Here is a 21,897-nt window from a genome sequence, read left to right as displayed (position 1 = left end):
TCACTGCGTCCCAACACCAGTCCCCTTGCCAGGCTAGGGCAGCAAGTAGGACAGAATCTCCTTTTTATTTGGGGGAAGCAAATAAAACTGGTATCTAAGCTAACTTCAGAGGATCCCTCCCCCCGCCCCCACTCCCTGCCTTGGTGGAAGGAGCTTTCAATTACCCAGACGGCACTAAAATGGTGAGACCTTCACCCAAAACAGCACTATAAAAATCACTCAACACACAGCAAGTCTACAGAATGAATACTAGGTTTGAGACTGGGCTCTAGAAAACAGGCAGCTTTTTCATAGTAAATACATCTGTTTTTCAAAGAGCAGCCTCATGCCACAGGAGAGTATGGACCCAGCATCCAAGTGCAGATGTCCACCTTCTCGTTGAAGCGGAATGTTTTTCCTTATCAGGAGTGCATCACAGGCTCACAGATGCTGACGCCTGAGGGAGTGGCTCCCAGAGAGGCCCTCACTAGCTCATGGCTTCATCAGTCGTCTACAACCATGAAAGCGTCCCACTAATGGACAAAATGATATGATACCCAGCAAAACTCGGACGGTCAAGATGTTAACGTACAGCTGAACCGTATTATGAGTCTTATCTAAACACAAGAACATCAGCCACTACAGAAGGAATCATAAACCGAAGGACCGAGCTGCTCAGACAGGGTAAAACGAGAGCTTTTGTATTCCTTCAACAGTAAAGGCATTTATTTACACGTCAGAGAAACGGATTTTCTTTCACATTTAAAAAAAACCCAGAGTTCTCGGATCAGCATTAGTAAACTCCCCACAGGAGCTGCTCTACGCACGAAGCCCTGCAAGGACTTTACCAGGCCTTGAGACTCCGGCGCACTTTTGTTGTGACTCTGCTTTCTACACGGGTAGTCAGAGGAGCGCAGCCTGGCCCGACTGAGACCAAACTCCAACTCATTCTAAGATCCTTCGTATCAAGACTCAAAAGTGGCACAGTCCGACCTTCTCTAACACAACTGGTTTAAAAGGAATTTTAAACTTTTGAAGAATTCCAGAGTCACTAAACTGTATATACTCAATTTAAGCCCCGACTGCTACCCAAGCTACTCGCTGCCCAACACTTCCATTTTCTCAGAGACCTTCTGGTATGACGTCTACCCATCTTGACCATCTTCTCTAACCTGAGCTCGTTTTGAACTTTTCTTTACGTGCTACACCACACATACACGCAAGTGTTTATACACACCGTGGCAACCCAACTGTGGGCTGTAAGGCCATATAAAGAGCTGGGTCATCTGTGTACTATGTATGGCCAGCATATTGGCCTAATAATATTGCTATATTTTTCAGTTTATCCAATATTGTACATTATCACCTAATAATATATCAGCCATATACAAATGCTATTATGATTAATAAGTTTACCAAACCCGTAGAAGCCTTTGGTCACTGTGTATTTTCTTTATCAACAGCTACTGAAAGACTCACCTTAACACGGGAGCATGTCTCGTTATACTAAAGGGGGCTGCTTCTCATTCTCAGACGGATGCAGGAGGCACTGCTGTAGAGGAAGTCTCCCCGCTGCCAACTGCGGTGACATCACTGGACCCCTAACTCATCATGACCATGAATCTGAAGACATCTACTCCAACGAATATTTAATAATGCCAATTCTGGGCATGTATGGTTCCGTTTAGAGCTGCCTGATCACTGGGACTGAAGACACAGTCTGCACTGTCACAGCTGGGCCCTACCCAGGCTCCGGGGGCGCTGAGCCGGTCCCGCATCTGGGGGGAATCTGCGGTCCCCCACAGCCGCTGCCCTCGAACTGTAACGAGTGTGAACTGACCTGTCCTAAGTGTAAAATACACGCTGGCTTTCCAAAACTCTGGCAAAGAAAAGAATGTATAATACCTCAGTGATTTTTTTTTTTAAATAAGCATCTATTCAAATATTTTTAATAATTTAATATATTATTAAAATTAATTTCACCTATTTTTTACTTGAATGTGGCCACTAGATCATTTAAAATGACATCTGACTTTTCCTTCTATTGAACAATGCTGTCATGAACCATGAGACTGTTGGGGTTCAACATTTTTTTTAACCTACTCAAAGGGCAATTTTACATGGTTGAACCTAACACTGCTATAATTACTAGTATTTGAATGGGGAATGTCTTATATTTACAAAAAGAGTATATACGCCATAGTGCCAAGAATAACAGAAGTGGGGAAGGAAACTGATGTTTTACTTAGAAGCTGATAATTTAAGTTTCGCTTACTTCAGAGAATCAGTCAAATCCTTTCCTGGGAAAATACAATTCTACTTCTCAGATGACAGACTTTAAAAAGGATACCATGTCTCTAATTTGCTCCTTGCTCATCTCACCGGGTGCTGCAGGCCCAATGTGTGCCCGAGCGCAACGCCAAGTATTCCTTCCGAAAATGTGCGAATCTAGAGAAGCCAGCACCCACGGGCTGGCCGTTCACAAATTTCAAAACAGCACACCATCCTCCACCTATTTTCCACCCAAACATGAGACGGCCGCTCACAAGGAATCGTCTCAAAATAAGGATAGAGCAGTACAGAGACAAAAAACACACAAAGCTTGTAACCCTTCGAATCAGGTCTGGTCAGGTCGCCCCCAGTCAGCTGCAAAGGCACAGAAAATCCTAAGAAGAGCTTCTGGTAAAATCCTTGACTACAATGGGTCAAATCAGTTTGTGTATGAAATTATTCTTCACGAAAGACCTGCGGAGCAGTAACCCACAGTCAGCACGCGCTACCCCATCTTACGACAGCTTAACGGAATTCTAGTTTATATCTACTTCAGAAGTTCCAAGTCTACGCATAAATGTCATTTCTTTACATTCTTACCCTGCGGGTGTCCACTGGGCATCACAAATGGCTGAGATTGGATAAGCCGGTCCTCCCCCACCCAAGGGTATCTTGCAGGGTCATGATTCCCACAGATGGAAGACTTACCAACCACTCACACTGGTAACACAACAAATAGCAACAATTAAAAAAAAAAAAAAGGAGAAAAGAACAAGAACAGTTTTAAACATACTTTTCTAGAGTGGCAAGCAGGGGATCTGGTTCTGTACTGTTCTGAATTTGTAACATCTGGTCTCTGCTCAGGCGAACAATTTCACAAAGTGACTGTGAAGCATTTGAATGCCGCTAAGGGAAAAAAGTACAATTTTAACTATAAAACACGTCAAATGTCAAGTTTATAACAAAACGTTATCGAGTAAATTGCTTAGGAAATAACACAAATTAACACTGGCCGTTAAGAAGCTGCAGTGAGTGAGTAAAAAGTCAAGCTCAAAAGAAGGAATGTAGGTTAAAAAAAAAAAGAAGGAACACAGGTAGACACAAGACTACCTGATCCTGCCAGGCCAATGAGCTTCACTAACAACACCGCATAGCACAGATCACTATGTGTAGGGACATGGCATCAAAGTCCTGGCAAGGAGGGGCACATGGGTAGCTCAGTGGATTAAAGCCTCTGCCTTCAGCTCGGTTCACGATCCCAGGGTCCTGGGATGGAGCCCTGCATGGAGCTCTCTGCTCAGCAGGGAGCCTGCTTCCTCCTCTCTCTCTGCCTGCCTCTCTGCCTGCTTGTGATCTCTAATAAATAAATAAAATCTTAAAAAAAAAAAAAAAAGTTCTGGCAAGGAAAAATTTCTACAACTGAGAACTTGAAAACAATATACCCCGCCCCCCCCACAAAATACAGCTGACCTTTGAACAACATGGGTTTGAACCATACAAGTTCACTTCCATGAAGATTTTCTTATACGTACAGTACTTATTTAAATGTATTTTCTCTTAGGATTTTCTTAGTAACATTTTTTCTCTAACTTGCTTTACTGTAAGAACATGGGATGTAATACATACACAAAATATGTGTTAACTGATGGGTTGCCTTATTGGTAAGGCTTATGGCTAATAGCAGGCTATTATCAGTTAAGTTTTATGGAATCAAAAGCTTTACATGGATTTTCGATTTCGTGGGGGGTTGGCACCCCAACCCCTATGTTGTTCAAAGGTCAACTGTATATATTTTTATCAGCATAGAAGCTGATAAATCACCTTTTAAATCAGCACTGATTAAAAAAAAAAAAAAAAGCAAATATAGCTTTCTGGAATATATCAAAGGGCAAGAAATACTGCATCTTCTCCCAGTGTACAGTGTGTTTACCTTACAGGAAAATCTAAAATCATAGCACCCAAATGCATTCTGTTCTGTGGCACGTGGCACTGGGCACCACCCGCAGACCGAGCAGTTCGAGCCCAGGACAGGCAGGCAGTGATGTCCAGCACAGATGACAACACACACCAGGGTATCAAGTCCACTGACTAGAATTAGGAGTCTAACCATTCCTTAGTAAGTATCAACTGGTCCGTATGACTTCAGCATGTGACTTATCACTTAATACAAAACAGAAGTATCAACGGGACTGTCCAAAGCAAAATTAACTTTCTTACAAGCCAGGCAAAGAAGCTGCTAATGCTCCAAATGCTTTGTCCTTTAGAAAAGAAAAAGAAGAAGAGCTGCAGATGGGCTTCTCCTGAGCCCTGCAGATTGGCATGATTTCCTGTTGAGCAATCAGCTCTTCTGTCTGAGAATGTGCAAACCTAGCAACAGGCAAGCCTTGTCCATGGACATGTACGCCCTGTGAAGGGGACAGGCCACGCTCCCATCATCACTCTCCACGGCCCGCACCGGCCACACCTGAATCACATGGGAGCAGCACTCTGGAAGCATCCAACCCCCGCCCCGGGCATAGGAGGCGCTACAAGCCCGACCAGCTCGCAGGTCCCTGCTGGGCAGGGCTGCTCCCACCGCAGCAGCCGACGCAGGCGCACACAGGCGCACACCGGGCTGTGTTCTGAACGTTAACAGAACAACAACGCAGATGCACTGTCCCAAAGGGAAGATCGGGAACCAACAGCACCTTTAATGGTTAGCTTTTTATGGGGAGCGGGGGCTGTTTTAGATATAAATTCCAGGTATCAAAGTATCTGAATACACCCAAGGAGAAGGGGCTAAATCAAGCTTTGCGAGCGGGAATATCCTCTGCGTACCTTTCCCCCTTCGTCCTCCTCCTCCAACGTCTTACTCTTCAAAATCTAACTGGCACCTTAAGGCACACGGGAGGGTCCCCTGACCTCCCCACAACACAGCCCACCCATCTACTACAATCACCTCCTTCCCAGAGAGGAGGCTGAGCCGCAGAGCTCTCATGTCTGCAGGCAGAAAGGGCTATACGGGGACAATCGCACAGGGCTCGGGCTGCGACGGAAGGCGGGAGCAGGGGCAGGGGGCGCCTGAGTGGCTCAGTGGGTTAAGCGACTGCCTTTGGCTCAGTTCATGATCCCAGGAGTCCCACCTCCATGGGGAGTCTGCTTCTCCCTCTGACCTTCTCCCCTCTCATGCTCTCTCTCTCTCCTTCAAATAAATAAATAAATAAAATCTTAAAAAAAAAAAAAAAAAGGAGCAGCAGAGCTGGGGGCCTCCTCCACTGGGGCCAATGGCTAGTCCGGGAGACCCCGCCCAAACAGGCATCCCCTCAGCACAGAGCTCAGTCTGCAAACTGCAGAGCGGCCTCAATCCTAATGCCAAGTCAACCCTCAGCTCCCGGGACAAAGCCAAACCTGTCAGTGCCTCTGGCCAAGAAAGGCCAAGAAATACGAGTGCCAGGGGCTCAACACTCCACGGCTTCCACAGTGGCAAAGATTCTGATATGCTGCTGCACAGCGAAGCCAGAACAGAAAACACAAGTGTAGATGCGGCCACCCCATTTGGGTTAATGATGTGTATGGAAGGAAAAAGAAGTAGGACAGAGGAGGTCTGTAACAAAGCACATTCAGCTCCAAGCTCCAGAAGTTGGTGCTAGAACCAGGGCCTGCTGCTGTCCACGTTTCTGAAAAAGGTTCTGGGCATCAGCAAAATGTAATATTTTTTAAAGCCTTTAGTGATTAGAAAATTGTCAACTTTAAGAATGCCAGATTTTACCTGTCCTCTACCTTCACACCTCCTTCAACTATGCTCTATGCCCAAATAAACACAATTCCACTTTTTCAAAAAAATCAAGTTTACAGTCATACAAGAGAACTTACATCTTCTTCTTGCGATGGATGAACTATTTCCACAAGTCTCTGGATAATTTGCTCCTCATTTAACCACTGTAAAACACATTGTAGAGGTAATCATAGCAATGCGTGGCTCGTGTTCAAACCCCAATGAAGATTAACATACTTGGAAATATCCATCACATTTTAAGTAGAATGTTACAGGTTTCTCTGGACTTTGAACACTACAGGAAATTAAAAGTCCCCCAAGGAAAATGCCAGTGAATATATTATTTAAACTACAGCCAACACTACCAACTATGCCCCAAATTACAATTCCCACATAAAAAATTCTAACATCAGCTTCTTAGCCACAGGGTAGTTCTCAAACACTAAGCACTAAAAAGGTCTGTATTTTGTTTGGGGTGTGTGTGTTTGTGTAATTCACACATTTTCTGTAAGACAGTATTCACCCTCAGACAGTGTCAGAGGCGCACCTGGGTGGCTCAGTCAGTTAGGAGCCTAGATCAGAGCGCTGGTTGGGATCTCAGGGTCAGTCTCTGTCCTCAGAAGAGTCTGCTTGAGATCCTCTCTCCCCCTCTGCCCCTCCCCACTCCCATGCCTGTGTATGCTCTCAAGTAAACAAATCAATCTTAAAAGGAGGGGAGGGCAGCTTCAGAAAGACTAAGAAAAGCAGTATTTAGTACTAAGCCTCTGGGTTAAAACATATGATGAACTTTCAGACTCCAAAACCAAAACAGCCACAGGAAACATGGGGGCAGGGCACCACAGCAGGAGAGTTCATCTGCCCCATCAGGAGTTAGTAAAGAGCCAATATCCGGCCCAGGACAATCTCTTTCTCATCTACATGTGAAGTACCGCCGTGAATGAAAATAAGAAGAGAAGAAGAACAGGGAGAATAAATATCAGCTAGCAGAATATTAGGCAGGAAGAGGAGCAACATAATAAACAAGGCACTTACAGTCAAGAAAGGACAAAAAAAAAAACAAAAAAAAAACAGAAACAACCTCAAAACAAAACCCAAAGGTTAAAGGGAAACTGGGGGAAACAGGGAGGCACGAGGCTGGGTGGCAAGAAATCAAACACAATTTGCTAAGGGCACAGCTGCCTGCTCCCTAAAGAGAATGGTGCCCAAGGAAGATGAATACAAAGCTACGAGAGAGTACAAAGCTAAAGGTCCAAATTTATATTTTAAGATCGGTTTCAAAATGGGCATATCAGGGGGCACCTGGGTGGCTCAGTGGTTTAAGCCTCTGCCTTCGGCTCAGTCATGATCTCAGGGTTCTGGGATCGAGCCCCGCGTCGGGCTCTCTGCTCCGGGGAGCCTGCTTCCCCCTCTCTCTCTGCCTGCCTCTCTGCCTACTTATGATCTCTGTCAAATAAATAAATTCTTAAAAAAAAAAAAAAATAGGCACATCAGTCACGCTCCTGGGGATCTTGCCAAAACGCACACTCTGATTCAGTAGGGCAGAGGTGAGACCTGAGTCCCCAGGTGACACCTGGGGCCACACTTTAGCCGCAATGGGGTGGAGGGTGGAGAGGGAGCCTGCCCACCGGGGGAGCAGGAAGGAAACTTTGTGCACTATGAAACGATCAGCCCCACACTCCTACTGCCTCCACAGCCATTAATAAGAACCTATACCGCCATGGCGGGTACCCAAATCTAAGTTTCTAACCACCCTTCCCCTAACCTAAGCCTTTATTAACTGCCTATCACCATATCGCTCCAGAAGAAATGGCCCTAAAATTCAACTCAGAAGTGACAAAAGAATTCTAAAAAACTACACTTAATCACTACTCCCTAGAGCAATCCAAAGGTGACCCCTCCCCTTGCCCTCAACAATCTTTCCTGGAATCTTCAACATCTTCTGAGAAAAGATAGCCACAAAAACACACCTAAAAAGAACCAACACCCCAACCAACACCTCAATTTGAGTTGCCTACAGGCAACTCCAGGACATTCACTAGGTACCCTCAGCTGGTGTCCTCACGATGACCACGGTTCTCAGGAGACCTCTGCCTGGTTCTACAGAGCCAGCCCTGACCACATCCCTCTCACACAAACACGTGCCCAAGCACGCCTGCTCACCTCAGCAGAACATGCCTTTCCTGGAATACCACCTGACAGGCCCTCCTGCCTCTCCTCTGGTTCTTCCAGTCTTTAATTAAAATCAGCTTTTCCAATAAAACTAATTTCAAAGAAATGAGTAGGTGCTAGGGTTTGGGATGGAACAGGTTGGGGAAGGTTCTGGAAAAAGGGAGTGAAGAGAATCAGAGAGAAGGAGACAGAAGACAAGAAGAAGGGGCAAAGATAAGAGCCTGTGCGGAATCTCATGTTCACTCACTCACACTCTCCCTCTTCCCACCCAAACTCCACTTAAGACAGCTCTTCAAGAGGCACACGTATCCTAAAATAACCATCCACCAAACTTTTAAAATACGTGTGCTTTTGGAAGTAAGCCCCATTCTCCTCTTCTCCCATGATCCCAACTACCCACAAGAGGAGCACTACCCTGACGGCTCATTTCCTGGAACATGCGCCCTTGCAGCCCAGACCCTGCGGTGTGGTCGCGCTCTCAAGAGCGGTGCCTCGTGGAATCCCCAGACCAGATTTGCAGCTCCCCATCTCCTGCTCTTTCCATGAGACAAGCTTTAAATGCATTTTCAACCCATTCCACTGCCCCACTCCCACTGAAAACCAAACCAGCAGGGAGTAAAGGACCCCTCACAAAGAAACTCCACAGGCCCCTCCAGATGCACACATCTGGAACACGAACCCTGCAAAACCCTGCAAAACCCTGCAAAATCATAATCTCTTCCTACCTTGGAACCCCCTTCCTTCCCCACCCTGCCCTCCTCCCTGAAAGCCCCACCCCCACCCCGTTTCCCAGACAACCTTCCTCTCCCAAGCCCCTGGAATCCCTCCCAGCACCCAGCAGCCCTGCAGGCTCCGGGGCCACTCCCCGTCCCGGTGCAGGGGTCCTGATTCTACTCACGTTCAGCACATCCTGCCTGGGCTGCGGAGGCTCGATGCACGTCAGGAGCCTGAGCAACAAGTCCATGATGGCCGAAGTTCCTATGTGCTTTATGATAAGGTCTACGAAATCACGTTTCTTCTTCAAGAAATCCACAATCTAGAGGAGAACAAACCAGAACTGAAAGACACCTAACCGGGGAACCACCACCTTGACGGCATATTCCATCCTGACCCCTCGAACTGTCCCTCTCGAAACCCACCGCCACCCTGAGTGGAGGACTGGCAGACGCTGAGCTGGAACCAGATGGGAGACCGGGGAGCCTACTGTCAGCGTGTGCAAAACCCCTTGGGAGAAAAACTCAAATTATCACACGTCTCCTCACGTAAATACACCATAACGAAGTCTTTCATTTCTGTTCACTTGCATTATTAACTGTCAGAGAATAAGGATAAATAATTTAATGCCCTACAGAGAGCCCAGGAACATACCATTCAGCAGCTTATGGACATAAGGCAAGTCCCTCAGACGGCACTAAAATGCAGAGTAAATACTCAAAATCCTATTAGTCCCCAGCAAGTAGGAAAAAACAATTCAAAACACCAAGTGTTTTTTAAGTCCGTCCTGGCGGCGAGCTCAGCGGCTACACAACATCACACGTGGCCCGACGTCAGCTGTTCACTGACGAGATGGACACCAGGAGGGTGAGCGAGGAGGAGAGGGCAGCTACACAGGGACCCGAGACGTTACCACTGCCACCTGGGTCTCTCTTCTCTGCAAGAAGAGGCAGAGAGTTCTGTCCTACATACCCCTGTGGGCCTTCTGCCCGTCTGCACCCAGCGTCTCTTCAAATGTCGCGGAAGCGGCGTGGCCAGTGTGGCAGCAGCTAAGTCTCAGTGAACCCTCTTGATGCCCTCGAGGAGGGGCTGCCCCACTCGGCGTGCCAGACAGGGAAACCAAGGCACAGGCCAGTGAAGTGTCTTGCCAGAGCCCAACGGTGGCTGCGCTGAAGTTTCAACTTAGATCGGCGTGCCACAAAGCCACAAATCCTGCTGTCATCCCAGGGACGAAGTCTATGAGCCAGAGATGACAAAAATCGCTTCACGCCCCACGGCGCAAACGGAGGAGCACCTGTGACCTGCCGCTCCTCTGAACAGGAAGGTAAAATGTGGCGACATAAGCCTTCGAGAAGTGAGACACAATTAATCCATCACAACGGAGTCACACAGTAGTTGTTACAAGCGCAGCGGAGGAGAAAAGAGGAAAAAGTCAGATGTGACCAAGATACCGCGTGGTTCTGTGGCGAAAGCACCGGCTCAGGAGGCCAAAGGCACGAACTGCGGCCAGGGCCGCGGACAACACCGCAGGGACAGCAAGGGGTCCCCGACGGAGGAGGACGCCGCAGAGATGCTACCGCTCCTGACGCCGAAGGGACCCTGCGGCTGGCCGTCCTGGCCCGTGAGCTGAACGACTGCATCAGGGGAGCCAGGCCGGGCCCCCGGTGTCCTCGCTCCCCGCAGCCGCACGTGGCCTCGCTCACATCTCGCGGGACGGAGACCATTTCCGCCCTTCATCCTCCAACTGAGAAAAGCGCTAGAAGACCGACGGTCACCGAATCCTCTCACTCTCCTTCCAAGAGCCCTAAGCCAAGCAACACGCGGAGCCGCCAAGTGACAGGCCACCCTCAGAGCACTGTATCGGCAGACGCCAGCGCCCGGGCGCGACTTGTGGGACCCAGAAGGGCAGCGCCAACCCTCACAGTCCCAGGAGGCTTCGAGTATTGTCGCTTGTATCAAAGGTACAGTGAGAACCGGAGCCCCTGAATTTGGGCTCCCCTAGCACGGAGCGAAGAGAAACACCACGATGCCGGCGGAAGGCCTGCGTCCGTCACAGCTGCAGCCACCTGAAAGGACCAGGACTCAGGGTGGGGACGGCGTGCAAAATCCGCCAGAACACTCCGCAGCCCTGTCCGTTCTCGCCAAAAGGCAGAAGAGGGAAAGACAGCCTGTACGACAGGAATCGGGATTCGGGGAACCCTCTAAGAAAAACAAACCTCGATTCCAATACATCTCGGGGCATACTCCCGCCTAATTAAGAACATGAAAGTACAATCTTGTCTAAAATAAAACACACATCCACTCTGCCTTGGCAAAGGACAGACATACTGGGCCTAAAATAGTTCCATCCCTCCATGTCGGCTGACGGCAAAGGACGGGTCACAAAGCCTGCTTCCCATCAGGGAGGAGCCAGGCCCGGCCGGTTCGACCAACCGCAGCCCTGGCATCGCACCCTGGCGCGTCTATGCGCGCCTGAGCGTCGGAGGCTCTCACTGCTCCTCGGGTGCCTGTTTCCAGGAGTGGAGCAGAATCTCCCCATAAGCACACCCTTCTTCACACCGGTGTGCACTAGAGCCGTGACTCTCAAGTCTCAGTGTGCATCAGAGTCATCTAGAAGACTTACTGGAACTCTCAGATCGCCTGGGCCCCCCCGTCAAACAGTCTGACTCATGAGGTGTGAGGTGGGGCTAACAACCTTATATTTCTGTCAGATTCTCGTGTGGTACTCACGCTGCTGGTCACGAAACCGTGCTCTGAGAACCACTACACATACGGCAGATCCTTGGAAAATCAATTTCCCAAGTTGTGTCTGAGCTGCTCAGGAACAAAACACATGTGAGGGGTAGAGGGGGAGACAGGGAGGAGAGAGAGGGGACAGTTCCCTCCACAGTGAAGTAGGGTTTTCTGCCCAGCACTACTGGATAGGAAAGGCAGTCTAAACAGAGACGTCTAGAGGCGCCGGGGTGGCTCAGCCGGTTGAGTGTCTGACTCTGGCTCTGGTCATGATCTCAGGGTCGTTGAGATCGAGCCCTACTTGGGCTCCGTGCTCAGCAGGGCATCTGCCTCTCCCTCTGCCCTTCCCCCAGCTCATGCTCGCGCGCTCTCTCTCTCTCCCCCCCTCACACCCTCAAATAAATAAATAAAACCTTAAAATAATAATAATAAAATAAACAGAGACATTTCAAGCTAAACACTTAAGATTTTGAGTGGAATCAAAACAAAATCGTCATAACTTGTATAAACTAATCATCAATTACATTTATGGAAAAGCTTTTTGATTTACAGCCTCATTTGTGTTGTGCTCATCATTATGGGAAAGGAAAAAAAAACAAAAACAACTGTCGCTTCCCCAGAGTCACTACAACGCCACTCGCATCATCGGCCACTCAGTATGAGGCATGGCGCTGCCTTCGCCAACGGACAGCCCATGCTCTCATGCTTGCAAGTTACTGGTCAAGAGAGGAGACCAAAGTACACTGCTGTGCTGGGCCGTGAGGCGATCCAGAGAAAACACACCAAGCTAGAACACGGTCGTGGATGCGGAGGTCAGTGTTAAGTCCGTGAACTTAAATACGCTCCACTGCAGAACCTGCACTGAAGGCGCACTCAGAACACAGTTACACGGGATCGTCTCAGGGGGACAATCAGCCCTAATACTTACCTTCTGGAAAACGGTATTTACCTGTTCTGGTTTTCTGCTGATAAGAATACTGAGCACCTTGCTGAAGAAGCTGGCAAGTAGTGGGTTCAAGGGGGAGTCGTTTAGGAGGAAGCTATACAACCTCACGAGGAGGGACTCGTCTTCCCCCAGCCTATCGTTCATCTGGGAGACATCGGAAGTGAGCAACTCGCAAGATATATTTGGGTACCTAGAAGAACAGGACACTCGTGTCATCATCCATATTAATAGTTCCATTACATAAAGTAGAACACAAATCAGAAATGTTTCCTAAAATTTTGTGAGAAATAACAAAATCACCTCTGGGAATTAGAAAATCATTTCAATCCATTCTGTCCAACCTCTAGATTAAAGTGAATTTTCTACTGTATCTAAAAACTTACTTCTAAAGCAAGCTTGTACAGGATACGCTTTCCCTAACAAAACTAGAGCACACCTAGGGCTCAGGAGCCTGAGGAGGCCGTACCACGGGCAGGGCACAGGACCCCTCTGGCCACAGCTGTCAGCAGCAGAGCTTGTAGGACAACCAGCGCCTACAGGACAACGGTGAGGGATGCTGGTTTCCAGGAAACTGCACTACACACGACACCCTGTAACTACTCAAGACACATTCTGGTTCCAAGACCTGCCACCTATGTCTTCACAAGGCTGCGAGTTTTGGAGAGTCTGTACTACACCTTAAGAGAACCACTGCTGTAACGTAGGGAAGTGGAGAACAAGACATCAGCCTGAGTCACCCAAGTAGGAGAGCGGCTGGCAAAACACCAGCTCTCCACGCCGGCCTTCCCAGGTCTCCCAGGGATCGGCCCGCTGTCAGATCTCACTGCTGTGGACACAGACCTCTTCCGCAGACGCAACAGCCGTGGAAATAGCTGCAGCCCTGAAGGCATGCTTGCCCTTGACCATCAGAGCCCGCCCTTTGACAATCAGACAGCTAATCTGCCTCCTCCGCTCACTCCTCTTGCCACATTTTCTCTTCTGTTTTCAACAGCAACAAGTGCGGACTCCAAGGCCCGTCCACACGATGCTCTCCGCCACCCCCAAGTTCACGTCTCTGCTCTTTACTCCTCCCTGTCAAGCAGCCAGGATCCAGGACCAACTAGTCATCTGGAGTGGCAAGTCAAGGCTGGCCGGACAGGGACGTGACAAAACAGCGACAAGTTGCTATCTGACAGGAGAGAGGCGAGGACTGTTGCCTGGAACCCAGACAATACCCCTCGAGGCATCCAAGACAAACAAGGGCGGCCTGCCGTGAGGCCCCTGGCTCGAGAGGCCACCGGCCACAAACCAGAAGGCCGCAGCCGCCGAGGGGGTCTGCTGTGAGGTCGGAAGATGGGAGCAGTACGAGAACGTCCCCACGTGAACCTCGGTAGGGAGGAAGCGAACGGAAAAGAAAGAACAGATCTGGCAGGTGTGTGGGCACGAAGAGTGTATTATGAAATAGCTTTCTTCTGAGGCTCAAATTAAAGTCCGTCTTTCTTTCTTTACGGAACACGTGGGCTCGAGGAGGCTGTAATACAGAGCCGCCACGATGCCAGGGGCGGGCTAACACAGCAGCTGCAGGTGTGGCTTCTGGGCTCTCACCACCTAGGCCCAGACTGTCTCTTCCACTTACAAGCCGCATCACCTTGAACAAGTTACTTAACCTCCCTGGCCTCAGTTTCCAAGTCTGTAAAATTAACACAGTAGCCTTTACCTCATGGGGAAGGATAATACAAAATACTGAGAAGGAGGCCTGAGAAGAAGGAAAGCTCGCTGTTTTTATTCCTCTTTATCTTCCACTTCATAAAACTTCCAAGATGCTGGTCTGGGGGCTGGGGGGTGCACTGTCTCAACTGCCCCAATCCGAAACTGCTGGCAAATAAAGTGCCGGTAAACCACGTGCATAGGGTATATTCTCCAAATCCTAACGCACAAGGTCCGGAACAGGACGTGGGCATTTAAAACATCTTCTTCACAGATTTTTCAGGTATTTTTCCAGTGACTGAGACACATGATCTAGATAATGAAGCACGCATATGGGACCTGGGTACTATACGTAGGGCTCAAAGTCCTGGTTCCGGACAGGCTGGAGTTCCTCTCTCCTTAACATTAAACAAGCTTCTAACATACCCAGAGACCCCCTCCCTATTTCACTCCGCCTCTCCACCTCCCCTGCTGCATGCTCTGACCTCACCTCCTTTGTAGTGACAACCTGGAAGCAATCAGAAGAGACTGCCCCCACAACGTGCATCTAGGCGCCTCCCTCCTCCCTACCCACAGAGCCCACTGCTCCAAGAGCCGCCCTCCACCGTCCTTTTGATCAGACCTGCTCTGGCACAGCACACCCCTGGATGGCCCTCCTTCTGGCCGGCAGCTCCCTCCACACTGCCTGGCTCTCAGCAGCACACAAACGTCCCGCTAGTTCTCCCACCAGGGATAAAACACCACCGCACCTCTACCGACTCGAATCTGCCTGCAGCACCCACTTTCTCTCTCTGCTGCTTTTCCGGGAGACTCTAGAAAGAACGGTCTCTGCTCTGTGGCCAGTTCTTCCTCAGAGGTATTCCAGCCAGGCTCTCGCCTCCAGCACTCCAGAGAACTACAGTGACGGGCCACATGCTCTGTCAAGAGCGCCCCCGACCTGCCTGTCCCGGCTCTCCTTCCCGAGGCCTGGCTTCCCTCGGCTTTAGGGCGGCAGCCCCCTGTAGTCCCTCTATAGGAACCTCGACCCGACCAACAGCATCTTAGCTTTAGGATTTACTATACTACCAGACCTATTCTCAAAGTTCCGCTAGTTCAAATTTCTGCTGAATTATTTAGAACTGAGGTATCTGTCATAAAGGTTAAAAAGGTGAGTGCAAAATGACAAACGTTTAATACCTTGTATATGATCACTTAGGACAGTGATGAGTTCAGCCCACATGTAACTAATATAAAGTTATGAGACTCACAAAACACAGCAATCACGCTATCCCCAGACTATAAGCACTAGTCTAAATTTCCTGACGTGATCACAGATCAATCTTAGCCCTGGAAAGCTTTCAGATCCCGCCTGCTAGAACCCTCTGTGGATCCAGCCATGAAGCGCATAGCTCACCCCCAGCAGGGGGCTCCAACCTGGCCAGAAGTGCAGCAGAGCTCATCTGCCCAGCGCAAGTCACGGACCCTCGAAATGGGGCCACCACAAGGCTGTTTGTCTAGGGAGGCCAGCCTGCTCTCACAGCCTCAAAGGTAGCTCAAAAACAGTGCGGGCCAAGGCAATACTACAAAAGCAATGACCACTTTTTGGTGAAGTAAGTACCTTCCCTAAGGTGTGGTGTGCCTGTTCTTCTTAGTTAAAGAGGTATTAGCTTCATTCAGCCACTGAGGAAACCAACCCTGGAAGGGTAACCCCTTCGGCTCAAATTCTCTAAGAGGGGACCGCGACCCCCCTTCAGGTGGGCTGGACACAGAGCCCACAGCATCCCGGCTCCTACCAGGGTAAGCCCCGCGACAGGCCGCACCCACACGTCCTGGTTCACTGGGAAGGGAATCCCAGAACAGCCAAGTGTCTGTCTTCTGGGGGGTGGGAGTATGCTGGTCTCCCTGCTGCCGCATTCCTTTCCTCCTGTTTTAGGGCACTGGTTGGAGTGGAGGCTGTCGCTAATGCTCGCTGTCCATCTTAATGGCCAGCAGAGAACACAACCTCGCCTATCTCAAAGCCCAAGCTACCAGTAACCTGAAAGCATTAGTAAGTTTTATTTCCCTGACAGCAAAATTCTCCCCATAAAGAAAGAAAAAGATATCTGAAAAAAAGGAAGAGACTAGGGGAGAAAGGGCAAGAAAAATCTACCAAAAGCTTTCATTCTTCCTATTCCATTAAGTTTATTTAATGCATAATATTAATGACTTTCTGTTCCTGCATCTCTCCCATTTTCTGGGGAGGAAGGAAAGAGCCTGACGCAGAGGGGAGACGGTCCACTGAACCCACAGTACCTGACACGCGCGTCGAGTGCTCACAATGGGTTTCCAACCATGTGCGGTCCGAGGGTCTTAAGAGATGGTGATGAAGCCCCCTAACCACCCGCCCCCGGCACTACTGCTCAGCAGTGAGCAGGAGAAACTAGTGAGGAGGACATAAACCCTCTACGGAGATCCAAGGTGCTAGCCGCTTAAATTTACCTCCACTGACATTCACCAAGACCCACTCCCTTATCTTAACAAAAGCCCGAATTTCTGGTAGCAGTGACGGTCTTCATAACCCAGGCTCTGGCTTAGATTTGCCAGGTGATCTGGGGCCGGAACATCATCTCTATCTTCCTATTTGCAAAGAAGAGAAAATACTTACTTGAATTGTCTTACTATTTTCAGAAACTTCATCACTGTTTATAAAGCACTTTGCCCTTCCACAAAGCCTTCTAACTGCAATTCAGAACACTCACTTTAAAAACCCTGTGATTTCACTGGACTCGGTTCTAGAAGGGATTAAATGCTGCACTGAGTCTGTCACTCGGGACCATCTTCACACTCTACACAGTCTACGACAGCCCTGGGGAATTGCCGGACGACAAGCGTAATATTCTACCCCCACTTCACTTCACCCCACCCTGAAGAGAAGATTGAATTTTCTTACTTGTATCTGATCTTTTCATCCATGTCTTGAGGTGGTTCTTCTATAATGAATGAGACTAAATCTTCGAGACATTCTGCTTTTAACAGAAATTCTATAAGTTTGCGGTTCTGAGCTTTACATTCCTGTAAAACATCTTCCTCATCCATTAACTCCTTCAGTGTTACATCTTCTCTTTCTAGAAGTGTGTCTATGTGGGATGATGAATGAAGATCAAATTTCCAAAACATGCTGGTCTAAACAAAATGCAGAGAGTATTTCAAATAAAATTTCACATATTAATTTTTCAAATTTCAGTTGAGTTTTACAATCTAAAATGCCAACTTGAGTCATATAAGTAAAATAAGTGTCATATTGAACCTATAAAATACTTTCTAAATAAGTAAAATCAGCAGGATTTTTCTTTCTCAGAAAATAGTTTTATTGATTAAAAATTCTGACTTAAATGCTTAAACTTGGGGTGATTTTAACCTACAAAATTAACCCATCCACACTTTGTTAAGAATTTATCACTGGGAGGGGTGCCTGGGTGGCTCAGTCGGATAAGTGTCTGACTCTTGATCCCCGCTCAGGTCTTGATCTCACAGTCATGAGTTTGAGCCCCATACTTTAAAAAAAAAAAAAAAAAAAAAAGAATTTAATGCTGGGAAAGCAAGAAAGTAAACCCTTTCCTACAGTTGAAGAACACATTCTTACACATAAGTAGTATCTTCAAGCAACAAATGACAAGCACTGTGACCTAAGTACCTAGTATTCGTCAGAATACTTAAGAATTAAATAAATCACCACCACAGATTAGTACTTTCAGCCACTAAGAACATTTTCACAGGTGAAAGTCTGAAAGCCATAAAATGATGAAATCTGTGCCATTCTTAAAAAAGAAACTAAACTAAAACTTCATTGTTGACGAATGAGGGAAACCAGCATCCTCAGTTATCAAGAAAACCGCTGGACATTAAGGGGCCACATACATACTCTTCCTTCCTCTCCCTCCCACCCTTCCTCAGCAGTGAGAACAGAAGTTTGCTTTCTTCAAGTTACAGAGTTAAGAGGGTCCTGACCGGTCACAAGAAGAAACAGGAAGCACAGGAGTCACTATGTCCTCTGCAGCTGCCATGACAAGACACTCTCAAACACCACTTTTGAGGAGCACAGGGCAAGGCGACAGCATCAAACAGAAGTCCTGATGAGGGACAGGACTACTCACAAGTCATTCCTATCTGCCAAAGATGCTCACCGCGGAACTCCAACTCAGGGTCTGGTAACACATTCTCACTTCATGTAACACCCAAACCCACCGGTCAACTGCAGCCCTACTGTCCATGTAGCAAATTGGCTCCTGGTACCATCACCACCAAAACCTACACACGTCCAGGTGAAATGCTGCGCTGGGAAAGCCTAGGTAGAAGGAAGGAAGCTGCACAGGTCATAACCTATGGAGAGCACACATACATTTTGAGAAATACTCATTTTTGCTAAATCAACCATATTAGGAGATCGGGTATGAATATACCCTGATTTAGTATTTTCATGAACATCTGTTCAAAAAATTTTTTTAAAAAATTAAACATTGTGGAGGGCAAACTTTATGTATAGAGCCAGTCATACTGATCCATCCAGGAACAGAAGACAGACGTGCGCCACGGCAGGTGACTCAAGGACGTGCAGAAGTGTATGCACTTCCTGTGACTTCACTATTGCATACACAATCGCAGAGTTTAAGATATAAGCAAAGTTTTAAGGGATCTTAAAAAAAAAGAAGGACCCCTTAAGGGAACAAGTTTCAGGTAAGATTATGAAATGCGGTGTTATAAAAGTTGTCCCTGCTCCAAAAAAAGAAAAAAAAAAAAAACTTCAAATGTTTCAAAAGACACACAAGGCAACATGCTCACATCAAGTCCGCAGCAACAGGAAGACACAGTAAGCAGAGAGCAGCTGCCTCGACAGCTCACCTAACCCAGACTGGCAGTGCCGCACTCCAGGGGAACCTGCGCACGGACCGGCTTGCCACAAAGCTCGGCAGATGACACGAGTACAGAGCACAGCCACCTCTCTCCTCTTAATGATCAGGCCATTAATTATGTACCAAAGACATCACAGAACATGCTAAAAAAGCAGGGTCACAGCTCCTAGCACGGTCAGCAACCGCCCACATGCTGGGTCTCTCGCCTTCAAGACCAGGAGGAGGCGGAGAGCTCCCTGGGAGCATAACACTTTGGTTAGTGAAGGACAAACAAGTTCAAACCCAAGAGCAACCTACTCCCACTTCTGAGGCAATTACCAAGGCAAGAAGAGCAGAGGTGGTATATTCCTGACAAGAATGCAACTTTACGGAAGAAGGTGGTGGAAATAAAACCATAAATGCTTTTTTGGTTTTCAGATTGTGGAAAATGGCCAACAAACGAAAGAGACGTTATTATGCCGTTTTAACCTCATCAAACAGGGAGGGAAAAAAAGACACAAAGCTAGCAAAGGTAACTCCAAAGGAGGAAAGAAAGCAACTTTCCAGAGTGACACTGTCAGCACAGCCTCCAATGCTTCCGCTGGAGCAACGTGGCTCATTTATCTGGGAGTTTAAAACTGCAAACCCTAAAAACAGCACGTTCTACCCCTCTGCCTCCTCCTTGCTACTGAAGCGTATGAGGACGCAGACAGCTGTGTTCACGCACAGACCAGGCCACATCTGGACTCTACACACATACTAATCTGCACTGTTTGTAAGGGGAGATGTGGGCACCCGGGCAGAGAGTGGAGCTCCAGTGCAGCTCGAGGAGCAAAAGTACCTTAGAGAACCCCAAAAACCTCATCGTCCATGTCCGCACACCTTGTCTTCAAGGTCAATCATGGAAATTTTGATCCTGGGATGTCTACAAATTGACAGAAGAGTTCCTTTTACTTATTTTTTTTTTTTTTAAGATTTTATTTATCCGTCAGAGAAAGAGACAGAGAGCACAAGCAGGGGGAGCAGCAGAGGGAGATGCAGGCTCCTCACTGAGCAAGGAGCCTGGTGTGGCACTGGATCCCAGGACTCTGGGATCATGACCTGAGCCTAAGGCACACACTTAACCGACTGAGCCACACAGATGTCCCGATCGCACTTACTTTGAATACTGCAGCAAAGTCACTGCCTGCAAAGCTACTGGCTGTATTCAAATACTTTCCCATGCTCCACTGACATCAGGTCAGACTGTGCTTATTCTGGCCTGTAAATCAAATTTCTGATCATCTAACGGAACAGTCTCTCCACCTGAATTCAGAAAACTGGACACAGTTAATAATTCAGCCTCAAGTATTTTTTTAAAAAATAGTCTCAACAAAAGCAGTACGCTTTTTTTAAGGGCACCTGGGTGGCGCAGTTGGTTACATGTCTCTTGGTTTCGGATAAGGTCATGATCTCAGGAATCTGAGGTCCAGCTGGGCATCCCAGTTCCGCTCAGCGCCAATTGGCTTGTCCTTCTCCTCGTCCCCCACCCCTGCTGCACCCTCCCCCTGCACCCACGTGTACGCTTTCTAAAATAAATAAATCTTTAATAAATAAATAACGTGGTATGCCTTTTGGGGGCACCTGAGTGGCTCAGTTGTTGAGTGGCTGTCTCTTGATTTAGTCTCAGGTCATGACCTTGGGGTCCTAGGACTGAGCCCCCCTTCTAGCATCAGGCTCCATGCTCAGCTGGGAGTCTGCTTCTCTCTTTCTCCCTATGCTCCCCCCCCCACTGGCACGCACACACTCTCTCTAAAATCAATAAATAAATCCTAAAAAATAAAGTAGTATGCCTTTTTTATTTTTGTAATCCCATAAAGAAAGGCAAAGTATAATGAAAAATACTAAGAAATCAATTACACAAAAGCAAAGTTGATTATCAAGACCTTAACAATAAACAAGATAAACACATCTACCAAGTGGAAACTACAAATGTCCACAAACTAGATAAATCCTCAATTACAGATCAGAATATAATCACATCAATGTAGTACAAGTAAAAACTGACTCCCCGAATTTCAACCTTATAAAAGTAACTCATTAAATACCAGATTTATAAGAAGACTGATAATTAGCCATGATGACGTAAGAGCAGGAGTTGGCAAACTGCAGCCCACAGACCAAATCCCGCCCACAGCCTGCACACTAAGAATGGTTTAGATATTTTTAAAGGGTTGTTTTAGGAAAAGAGAAGAGAAGAATGTGTGACAGACCGAATGTGGCCCGCAGAGCCTGAAATCTTTACTACCTGGTCCTTTACAGAAGTTGAGCATCCCTGGCTCAGAGGGCAATCAGGTTCCCACTGACTCTAACTTTCTTTCCTCCCCACTATCTCTGAGACGACAGGGGTGGCCACCCAGCGCCTTTGCAGCCCACCCAGTAGGGTGCGGTCACAGGGTGCTGGCCCAGGTATCTAGAGATCCATTCTCCTTTCCCTGGGAGCTTACACAGACCACGTTCCCAACTTCTTGGGCAAGTAGGTACTGACACATGACAATGTCTTCCCCAGTGTGCCACAAACCATAAAAAGCTCCGTGCACGCTCCTCTGCGTCTGGCCGGATGTCCAAGACAAAAAAGGCTCTAAGGAATGGCAGAGCCAAAAAAAGGAAGGTGCTTCCACATCCCCAAATCACCACCTGGAAGAAAGCTGCCTGCCGACCTCAGGGCCCGCTACGTCCCGATGAGCCACACATAGCTGGTCTGTGTGTTCCATCAGTGTGCAGCACGTCCCACCTGACCAGCCAGCTCCTCTGAACCC

General features: G+C 47.9%; 1 protein-coding gene across 13 annotated transcripts in view; it reads right to left on the bottom strand.

Moving 5' to 3' along the window:
* The window catches only part of PPP6R3 (protein phosphatase 6 regulatory subunit 3), a 142,109-nt gene that overhangs the window by 58,204 nt on the left and 62,008 nt on the right, over positions 1-21,897 (bottom strand). For 12 of the 13 annotated variants that reach the window (XM_047692687.1, XM_047692686.1, XM_047692697.1 and 9 more), the window contains 5 exons: positions 17,161-17,393; positions 12,570-12,756; positions 9,072-9,209; positions 6,103-6,168; positions 3,044-3,156 (listed from right to left, as the gene is read on the bottom strand). In XM_047692687.1, the coding sequence (XP_047548643.1) occupies positions 3,044-3,156; positions 6,103-6,168; positions 9,072-9,209; positions 12,570-12,756; positions 17,161-17,387 (731 nt within the window). In that variant the 5' untranslated portion in view covers positions 17,388-17,393. The remainder of the gene's footprint in view (positions 1-3,043; positions 3,157-6,102; positions 6,169-9,071; positions 9,210-12,569; positions 12,757-17,160; positions 17,394-21,897) is intronic. The other variant, XM_047692699.1, reaches the window with a different exon arrangement.

This window comes from Lutra lutra, chromosome 10, assembly GCF_902655055.1.
Source record: "Lutra lutra chromosome 10, mLutLut1.2, whole genome shotgun sequence".
Lineage (NCBI taxonomy): Eukaryota > Metazoa > Chordata > Mammalia > Carnivora > Mustelidae > Lutra > Lutra lutra.
Note: the sequence above shows the minus strand (reverse complement) of the source record. Positions and strands in the feature narration are given on the sequence as shown.